The sequence below is a fragment of the Ruditapes philippinarum genome, unplaced genomic scaffold, assembly GCF_026571515.1.
Source record: "Ruditapes philippinarum isolate M1 unplaced genomic scaffold, ASM2657151v2 ctg213_1_1_1_1, whole genome shotgun sequence".
Classification (NCBI taxonomy): Eukaryota; Metazoa; Mollusca; class Bivalvia; order Venerida; family Veneridae; genus Ruditapes; species Ruditapes philippinarum.
Genome location: NW_026856397.1, coordinates 70,137 through 81,670, shown reverse-complemented (window position 1 = coordinate 81,670; position 11,534 = coordinate 70,137). Strand labels below are relative to the sequence as shown.

The following is an 11,534-nucleotide window of genomic DNA, read 5'->3' as shown; positions in this document are numbered from 1 at the left end:
TGTATGACACACTTCGCAAGAAATGATTCATTAAATGAGTGTTCGTATGTTAAAAAGGACAATGTCATCTTTAATGGCATATAATCATAATAATGAATACAAATAAAAGACACTTTTACATTCTAAATAAAGAGTCTTTACTTGAGGTGTAGATTAATTATAATATTACATAAAGTTGCAAATATCTTAATTGTGTATATCTTTGTATTTACTTTGCAAGACTCCTGTAACATAAGTGACTGTCGTGTGGATATTTCAAAAGTCCTCCAAATTCATCATGTAAAAACCTAAAAGCATACATACATTTACTTTAAAGTAATTTGATCCATAATGGACGGTCAGTAACATCATATATAATAATGTTGAAAATATTTAGTTTCATACGTGACGACAAAACCCGAACACATTATGTGTGAGATACATGATCCCATGCATATTTATACACATATGCAGAAAATGTATTGTTCTAGAACAAAATATTATTTTTCATCATACAAATGGTCAAACTAAATCATCTGGAACTCTATCAATATTGGTTTTCCCAAAAGATATTTTATAAGGATATCTAAATTACACATTTCTTTTTTGTTTTATTCAGTGTTTGAAATACTAAAATGTGCCCATAATAGACCAATCCACTTTAACATGAAATAATGTGATAATGTACATATTTCTTTATTATTTCCTTGCTGGACAATGATGTGCGTGTATAATATCAACATAAAAAATGACATATAAAGGGCAAGACAAGAAAAAAAGCAATTACTTAAAAAATTGAAAAAGATACAAATTTAATTATTGATACAAGTTACATATATGCAGTTTCTTATTTTAAAGCACTTTAGATGATGAACATTAAATATCAATAAATAAAAGAAATTTAAATGAAATATAATGTTTTGGAGATTCCTACAAAAGAACTGACGGAAATGCAAAAGAAAAGTCTAAAGAAAAAAAAAGAGAAAAGAACAAATTAAAAAACATCAAAAAGAGGTGGAAAAATTATTTTACTACTTGTAGTTATAATTTTACAGGAATCAATTGAATTGACAGAACACGTGGTAAACACGTGAGAATACGTGGTAAACACGTGTGCTTGAGGGCGGACACAAACACTGCATTTGCAATATCAAACAACATAAGTTCCGTCATGAAAAATATGCAGATGGGTGTATCTTTCAAATTAAGATTAAAAGAAAGAAAAAAAAACATGTTATTTTTTAGGTCGTCCTTTTCTGCTAAGTCTGCAGTTTTCCCAGAAATCCTACAGGACCTTGCTTATCACGTCTTCTCATTTCCGGTTCCGTGTAATCGTCTGGTGAAGGATGAAGGTCAGGGTTTAACTTGTGACGTATCTGTTTTAAGATGGCGATAAGTAGCTCATCGATATGGTGATTTAAGGCGGCTGATGTTTCAAACGGAAGGCAGTCATATGTACGGGATATAGATCTCACATCTGTATAAAGTAAATATAATGTTTCATTTTCAATTATATCTATCGTGGAAAAGGCGAAGTACTTTCAAAAATTTCTAAATGTAATTAATAAGATTCAAGCGTCTCACTACTAAAGGGTTAGTTATTCCCCCGAAACACTTATCACAACAAAATTTCATGAAAATTGCAGACTTGGTTTGTCTGAACCCCGGTAATGGTAAAGGCCATCGATTCTTTCATGTGTAGGACATTTTCAGCTAGCGTAAGAAAAACTTGTGGTTCTTTACACGTGCCCGGTCGTGCACGAAGGGCACCTGTCGTCATATTCTACATTTTATTTAATTATTCGACGTAAGCATTGTAATAGTGATAGCAGACTTCTATAATCATTCTTTAACAAGTCTTCAAGGTTTTAAAATTTATTGACTATCAACATGACGTTTAACAATAAATACAAGTAAAACATAAAACCTACCATCTTTTTTAACTTTTCGTTTTCTAACCAGGTCAATTTTATTGCCCACGAGAACAATAGGTCTGTCTGTACCCAGGCCGTGTCGTAACTTGTATAAACTCTGTACAGCAGCGTCGAACGTTACTCTGTCTATGACGGAATATATCACAACGTAGGCATCAGCTGTTACTTCTATCTCGTGATCTGTTGTATCCTATAGTGCCGTTGAAAAGATACATTTAGTTTATAAAATAATGTCATTGCTATGGCGTGGCATTAAGAAATCAATTATAAAATGTTCTGTTCCATCTTTATCTTCACTTTACACATTTAACGTTGCTTTATCGAAGTCTAAGCAATTTGTTTTGTAATCAAAATATATTTTTCAAATACAATAACGCAATGCAATTTCATAATGGTTTCAAAGGCCCATTAGGCCTCAAAATATGCCTCACAAATGATTTAATCTATTTCCTTAGGTTAGTTTTGTATTCTTGGTGTTCTGTTCTTAATTCTAATAGTTATATAATAACTTACATTTGATCTGCGCCATGACAAACCTAACATAGTGCGTTTGCGACCAGCATGGATCCAGACCAGCCTGTGCATCTGCGCAGTCTGATCAGGATCCATGATTTTCGCTATCAGATTCTTTGTTTGTAATAGGGTTTGTAAGCGAACAGCATGGTTCATGATCAGACTGTGCAGATGCACAGGCTGGTCTTGATCCATGCTGGTCACAAACGCACAATGTTGGTTTTGTCGTTGCGTGGCTCATTTCATACTATCTTTTATTTATTATAGATAAATATTTGTAGATAACATTAACTTACATCCCATGGGAGTACGTCAATAAATTCCATGGTAAATTCTTCTCCATCTAGCTGTATTGTTACAGTTCTTTCTACTTCATCGACTGAAATGAGAAACAAAATTGCTGATTTGACTATTTTTTTTATTAATTCTTACTAGTCTACTCTTTATATTCTATAATACTGTTCTTTTTATTTGTAACTGAGGTGCTGTACTTTTTGTATATTTGTAGATTTGTTGCTGATTTCGTTGGTTGCTCGCCATTTATTCTCTTAACGAATATATTACAATTGAAAGTTTCTATGCGGTGTCTCTATTAAAGGTTATTTGATCAAGTCCAATTCAAATGTCTTAAATGCCAAGTAATAGATTTTTAACTAATATATAAATTGTGAAAAGTGACATAGGTACAGAAAAAAAGATGGTTAACATCCGATTCAAATTCTTTTGATGTCAAGAAATTATTGTTTAACTAAAATTAACATCGGAGAGTAACATGCAGAATAAAAGAAGAAGAAAACACGAACAAGAATGATGGTCCATTAAGAATTAGATAAATATTTGGAGAGAACTCAGACGTCAGAGTCCGCATGATAGATACGTTTATTTACGTCATAACGTATGTTACATCTTGAATATAGACAAACGCAATACAAACTGTAAGAGCGAACAATAAATTAGAGAAAACAAAACACAGAAAGGACAGGTACGAAGCTGTTAGACTAAAATTAAGTGAGTGTTAGTAATAAATTAGTTTTCAATTGGAAACGCCTGATGTGTTTACGTTTGGTAATTGTGTTATATTTCGGTAAGTTATTTATAGTAAATATATGAGTGCAAATCTCTCATCTTTGGAGCTTGTAAAGATAAGTTCTGCTTACACATACGTATAAACAACTCATGTAAAAAACAGAGACGGTACGTTTCGTTCATATAAACACTCAATAAAATTTTCATGAGTATTTCATACAAAAGAAAAATTGGGCCAGCATTTCAAAACATTTTTTGATATATAACATGGACGAAATCGAGATTTTTGCTAAAAAGGTACAACTTGAACTTTAACATGAACCGGTAAAAGTAATATTGAAAGTATAGTATAACAAACAATTAACTTGTTTTATAATTTAAGGCATATTCTTATTTTCATGCATTTCAGAGTAGAAGTAATGCACTTTATTATTTTGGACAGAAAAATTTGTCCAAAAGTGTTTACATTATCAAAATAAATACCACAAGATTATAAATAATATTAAGATAACAAATTTAAATCAATGCAATGTGTTAAGGAAAATTAAAGCTTTATATATTACTATATAATCAGTTGAATGCATAAAGTGGCGGAACATTATGATCATGACGTTGAAAATACACAGTGACGGGAAATTATGGCAGCAACAACGTTGAATTGAAAGAAAAATGAAATACTATTGAGATAGCTTTATGAAATGATTAAATATAAAGAAATAAATATCAGATGAAGTTATAACTTGATTGAAAAAAGGACTTTAAGATTAAAACAAGGACACGGGACATTAGGTCCTTGTATTAAAAGCAAGTGGAGTAGTAAAAACAAACCCTGAAAATGTGAGTTTGTAATAGTTGCCAAAAATGCTCATTGATTCAGGGCTTTGTGTTTTACGATGTTGACGACCATTCATGAACATGTCTGAAATTTGGTCAGATTGGTCATAGATCTTTGAACCTTATTTAGATCATATTTCTAAATTAGATTGAACTGCACATGGATTTATGTAATGAAAATATTTAGACAAAAATGCAATGAATGAAAAATTAACGTCAGTAAGGAATACAGTACGCAAGATATGTAAATGTTATAGGAATATGTTAAGATATTATATTTAAAACTAACATTTCAAGATGTGATATGAACATATTCAGATGTAAAAACGTTCCTGAACTAATTGTCTTTAATGCAAATACGCTAGTTTTATAGACCTCAGACCTTAGATTACAAAGTTAGGATTTACTAAAATATCTAGAATATCTATGTTCAAAATGTTGGATATTAATATTACAGGTTAAATTTCAAGTGGAGTGGTTACCAGCTTTAACGATTTAACGTTTTGAAGCGGTTTGCTTCACCATAATTTATTAAAAATTATTTGAGTTACTTAAAACAAATCTGTAGTTTCAGGTTAACATATTTTTTTCCTTTTTGTTCTTTCTATTGTGCCAGGAGGCGTGGACGGTAATTTGCACTTGCACAGTACCATCTATGAACAGGCTGTATCAAACCGAGCCAGCACATTTTCTAATTTGCCGTTTTGGAGATTATATTTCTCTCTATTCTATATAATAATTCACCTTTGACATAAATCAGACGCTTTTATGCATATTTAATAGCTGTAAAAACATGTTTGAAGTAATTTTGGGTATCTTGTCCATTCATATCGCTAGATATATCAAAGAACACATTGCATGTATGATATCTAATAACTGTCAAAAATGAATTCATCAAAACGTATATCTATCAAATCGATTACAATCAATGCAGTTTTGTTTAGGTTGAATAACGTTTGATCATGTTTATTCAAACATATCTGTGCAGAAGGAATTATGATATTATAATTATTATACAACAATATACATAACGCTGCTAGTCACATAGAAAACGCACTAATTTTGAGAAAATACTAATGCAAATTCAAACTGAAGGCAATGTAATACATCTGGAATGAATGAGCATGTCAAAATGATATATGGCTGTCAGTTTATTTCAGGAACAATTTGCATCCTTGACGTTAAGCCAGCAAAACTAAATGTCAGCCAGCAATCTCTATCAATCTCAGGTGTTAATCAATTAAATCACTAAAAACCGACTTTACACCACGATGAATATGTTTGAATGCAACATTTAGCCTTTGGCAATGTATTCCAAACAACAGTTTGTACAGTTAATCACATTTAGTGTTTTCAATAACATAATTAGCAACATACACCGAAAAATCAAACGTTTATGCATTACAGTAACACATAATTATATAAAGTGAGAAATGCATTTGATATTAACTGCACTAATCACATCCCTAATTAAATTATTATTTAAATTATAACATCTTTTATATATTTCGACATTGGCATTCTTCGTGTGTATATTGTCGTCCCATTCCAATCTTGCACAGTGGTAAAATATTCTTTAATGTATGAACAAGCATTTTTTGGTTAAATATTGATGTGTATTTCGCAAATTAATTTATGCTTATTTTTGCCATGAAAACAAAATTCGTGCGTGTTTTATTAAAGTGCCAATCCAAGTGTAAATGGCTAATGGTAAATTCAATATAGCCTGACAGATTTGCCATAATTGTGTTCAATTTTATATTTCAGTATGAAAAAAATCATTAATTCATATGAGTAACATAACTGAAATTTTAATATTGTGAAAATGTATCGGTTACGTTCAATTCTTAAAAAGACTAGGACCGTCTTTTTATAATTTAGCTTGTTTTCATATTGAATCATTAACATTTTTCATTATAAACTATTGATCAATCGCCTTGATAACAGTCATTTTTTTGAAATATATAGCTAAGTCATATAACTTGACAGTTAATTAATCTAACATAATGCCACTTTAATGGTGATCATGCTAGAGCATTTTATGTAACCTCTTATAATATATCGGTAAGTAAAGAAAAAAACAATCATCCGAAACTTATTTCGACTCTTTTGAGCTGGACTTTTTACTCTTTGGTAGATAAAAAGCAAACTAATGCTAGATAATTTCATACAAATTGTTGAAAACAAAAACTTTAACAGAAAAATTATAAGAGAGTTTGGTCCATTAAATGTTTGAAAACTTTAATCACTAGAAATAAAACAACAGTCTTTGAAGTGAGAACTCAAGAAGGAATCTGGCAGTTATTCAAGCATGCGTTCGTTGGAAAGGTCACGTGGATATACACTTAACATATTTATAGATATATCATTTATAGATTTTTATGTTCATCATAGATAGATAGTTTTCAAATATATCTATTATAATACTGCTATCAGCAGCAATACAGGTGAAATAAGTATGTCATACATTCCAATTATTGTTAAATTCTTAGAAATTAAATAAAAAACACTTTAATGTGGTATAAGAGCATTTTTAGATAAGATGAAATCTTTTTCTTTTTGTATCTATTATATTTCATAAAGAAAAATGAGCACAAAATGTCAGAAAACAAAATTGCCAATCTATTAAGTAGAATTTTGGTCTGAAAATTCTGGAATAACATCTTTAAATGTTGAATTCTTGATAGTCTGCAAATGAGGAATATTATCAAAACATAACAGCAAAGAAAAGGTAATAAAATGTTTTTCTTCATAGTAGTGAAGGATTCATGCAAGTACTATACAAATGACATGTTTTATCAACAAAATTTGGTTTCACTTGTGATTTTTATTCGAAAAGCTAAACTCTCGATGGGCACATAAAAACCAACAACATATAATTAAGAAGCAAAACTCAAATCCAAAATGTTTTGACTTAAACAATTTATTTTTGATAAGGTTTGTAAGTTTAGATACTTATCAAAATTAATATAGTTATCACAAGATGTAGCGTTCACATAGATTTTGTCATTAGTCTTTGTTACAAACACATGAAAGGAGTGGAAACATTCAAACAGAACGTCGATTTGTTATAAAGAATTGTATATAAAATAAATTTTAGTTTGGTTACAATGAATTGGTCAATAATGGAAGGTCTGTAATACAATGAATAATAACATTGAAAACATTTTGTATTAGCTATACACGAAAGTTTTTGGCAAGTGTAAGATAAATGCTCCGTTATGACATATTTTCACATTAAAGAACAAAATATTATTATTCATGATATAAATTTTCATTCTAAATTACTTAGAACTTAAACAATTTCTAAACAACATTTTATAAGAATATCCAAATGATATATTTATATTGTTTTGTTTTTTAATCAATATTTGGACTATTTATCGAATATGTGTCCATTGTAGACCAATCCGCTTTAATTTTTTTATTTACTGCAGGGTAATGGATGTCAATACATTAATATACAAACACTAATTTTCATATCCAAAATCTGAGCATAATTGAATCTATTACAGCTTTACACTGACAAAGGTAACAGGGAGTCAATCAACAACCGTGGCATATCAATCATATTATGACGGGAAATTGTTGATTCTGGTAAATAAAGGAAGAGCCTTGAAAGAATGAATGCGTGCTAATGATACTTGCATCAATGCGTAAAAAAGTGTTTGAGAAATATCTTCTGTAGTTAATGGTCTAAAGTTTTATGTTTTCATGCTTTGAAGCATATTTCTTTATTTTATGTGTTGATGATGATTGCCTGTGATATACCGAAAGAATATGAAAAAACAACAGACAACATGATAAAGTGAAGAAAAGAGGTAGAATGTTTTGGCAGAAATTCAAAGTTTTGTTGTTTTTTCCTGTCACTGGCATAATAAATCATTTGTTTTGTTCACATATTCCATACGCTACTGATAATTATTATATAACTAGTAGTGGTTTACTTAAGATTTCAGATAATTATGATCGGTTTTAACAAAGACTCGTTTATACTGAAAACAACAATAAATATTTGATGAAATGTAGCAGATTTGTTTAACAGAGAGAACAGTTGGCAAACATGTTTTTATTTTGATTAACAATTGAAATGTAACGAATACAGATTGCAAACACTTCTGTATTTAAATAAACGAATTAAGGTTGGTATTGTTGACACCTGAAATCAGATTAATTACAAAGAGTATTTTAATGCTCAGCTGAACTATCTGAACACAATAATATTGAAAGTCTTTGCAAATGAATAAGATCTGTGTAGTTTTTTAGAAGTCAAAACTACAATATTGAAATTATAAGTTATACCCTTTGGCTCGATTCCTTCAGCAATAGATGGCAAATTGGTAAAACGTTTGGCCATTCAAGCTAGTGTAAGTCGGTAAGAGTCAGCCATAAACCACAACAATTTTTTTCACCTGAAACCTTTACTTGCTAGTCCAGAAAACGATTCTGATTCATTATATTTAACACCGTTAGTTGTGGTAAATTTCTTCATAATTCAGTTTTAGGGGGCATGAGGGATGTTGCCCTTTTCTATTATTCCTCATGTACCGAGTCTGCACTTTTCATGTAATTTTGTTGTGATTAATGCTTCCGAGGGATCACTTTGTTTCCAGATTTTAATATATGTTTTATTTAAATGTATCAGAATTATGTTCTACCGATGCAAATCCACAGTATGAATTTATTTGAAATCATCACGAAGCATATTTGTAAAGTGGGTTCAAAAAACGTATCATAGGTGACGTGGTATGGGCAATAATAATCATATAGGTAATTATGAAAAGCAGTTATGGCAATTTGATGTCTTTCACCTTTAGTGAGGTGAGTCACAGTAAGGCACATGAAATTCACTTCACACTCTCGAAATGTTCGTAAAAGCCTACGTGCTCAATTCGAATTTCAAAAACAATCCAATTTCCAGACACTTTATTTCATTATGGCATGGTCATTAAACCTTTATCTTCTTCCTTTCGTATAAAAGTCAATTCAATATTGTAAAAAATTCTCATATTTTCATAATCATTCCAATGTGTTTCAGTCATTAACTGTGAATACTGTCAACACTTTATCAGTCTTGCTTAATGGCTTTTTATACCTTAAAAATGCTACCATTATTTATTTCTCAAAAACCTTTTGTTTGGTATCTTCTTACAGTTCCCAAACAAATTCCCATGCACCACAAAGATAAAAAAAAGTCTTTTGCTTGTTTTGTTTTCTTGGAAATTGTAATAATTATAGTTAATTAGTATTTTGTATGGAAGTCAAAATACTATTTTTTCTCACTCAGTTGTAAAATAATTTACATCCTTTTAATATATTATTTAAACATTACTAGTCACATGTTTGACATTTCTTTCCAATTAAAAAGAGATGAGGTATAATGTGTCTTTAAGGTATGCACATTGCAAAAAAATATTTACAGAAAACCTCAGATAAAATCAACAGGTTAGAAATACTCAGTAGACAACAAGATAACCGCAAACTCTAGAAATAAACAAAATAAACCTTCAGCATGTAAAACATAGTCATGTCATCTAATGATGCAGATAATTCTTTAAGGTGACCTTTCAATTATTCGTGGAATTTTAGAACATAATGTTCCATATATGTTAAGAGAACTAAGAGTATTATAGCCTTAATACTATCACATAAAATATGCATAATTATTTTTAATGTCTTGAAATTGAGGTTCATATTCTAAATAAAAATCTAAATTGCTTGGCAGTAAAAAGCTTTATAGATACATCAAAATATATGAATTGAAACATGTTTGTGAAGAATGTTTACATTGAAAGAACATTTTTGTGTAAAATATTGTAAGTTTAAGCAGTACGTTGTCTTAAAATTCTAACTTTTTTGTTATCTTGATAGATTTTCATTAGTTATTTACTTTGGCACATTCATCTCACAGACCAAATTTTCTGAGCTCACCTGATTATTGTTGCTAATCAAACTGACTATTCATCTACTTAGCAAGTAAATACTTGAGGCAAACATAATTATTTCTTAGGCTTAATAGTAAATTCTCTCTCCTTTGCATTCCTCTGCACTAGATAAATTTCGTATAAATGCACCATAAAATGTTATGTCTAGATTAAAATGAAAATCATAAAGATCTAAAGAATGTGTGATAAATACTCGTTGTTTATTACAATACTTATTTATACTGGTAAATATAAACAAGGATTATTTCAGAATTTATAAACTAAAAAAATCACAATGCTTATATGGAGGATCAACAAGAAAAAACATCAATGCTGATTTAAACAATTACAATTTGTAAAGACATACGAGGGATGTTCAAATATGAATGCAACTCTGTCAGTTTTCAGAAGTGCTTAACAAACATTGCAAAAATAATTATCCCAATCCTTCAAATAATCACCACCATGTGATATAAAAAGTCTTTTAATCCAATTTCTAAATGCGTTTTCATAATCTTTTCGAGGTATACTATTCCGACACTGGAAAGTAGCCGAACCGAGAGTTTTTCGAGTTTGATATTTTCTTCAAGCAAGGTGTTTTTAAACCTCGGAAATAGGAAAAAGTCACAAGGCGCAAGATCTAACGAATAATGAGGATGAGGAAGCTCGACAAGCTTTTCCTGTTTAAGATATTCTCGTTCGTGTGGCTGGTTTGACGAAGCATTGTCATGCAACAACCTGACATCACGGAGACCAGTTGCTTTAATTTATGAAGGGCCTTGCCTTTGCAAAGCTTGGTATTTACAGATTTACCTTTTGTTATGGCAAAAGAAGAGCCTTGATTGGTAAAGAAAATTACATGCACGATCTATTTGACGCTCATAATGCGGTTTGCTATGCAAGGTCTTTGACTTTCTTGGTTGCTTGTATTTTGTTATGTAGCTTTCGCTTGGGCTCATAAAAGTGAACCCACGTCTCATCGCCAGTGATGATATTTGCGAAAGATCGATTGTTGTATTTAGGGAACTATTTCAACAATTGTCTGGAGCAAGTTTTTGCTCTTTTGTAAGGAGATCGGGTATTCATCTGGCACTTATCCTCCTTATTTTAAAATCACGTCGAAGAATTGTATGAGCAAAGATACCAACACATTTAGCTATATAGTTAGTTGTAAATCTTGCATCAGTAGCAATCAATCCTTTACTTTTTCAACCATTTTTTGGCGAAGTTGCAGATGCAGTTGCATGAGGTGCATCTTTACTGAATCCACGCCACTTTTAAATTTCTGTCACCATCGTGTGACAGATAAAAATGAAAGTTCATT

The 11,534-nt window shown here is 30.4% G+C and overlaps 1 protein-coding gene across 1 annotated transcript in view; it reads right to left on the bottom strand.

Moving 5' to 3' along the window:
* Positions 1-1,051: 1,051 nt before the first annotated feature.
* The window catches only part of LOC132746371 (GTP-binding protein REM 2-like), a 32,564-nt gene continuing 22,081 nt past the window's right edge, over positions 1,052-11,534 (bottom strand). Inside the window, exons 2-4 of the mRNA XM_060735492.1 lie at positions 2,723-2,805; positions 1,911-2,103; positions 1,052-1,456 (exon numbers count right to left, since the gene is read on the bottom strand). Of these exons, the coding sequence (XP_060591475.1) occupies positions 1,239-1,456; positions 1,911-2,103; positions 2,723-2,805 (494 nt within the window). The 3' untranslated portion in view covers positions 1,052-1,238. The remainder of the gene's footprint in view (positions 1,457-1,910; positions 2,104-2,722; positions 2,806-11,534) is intronic.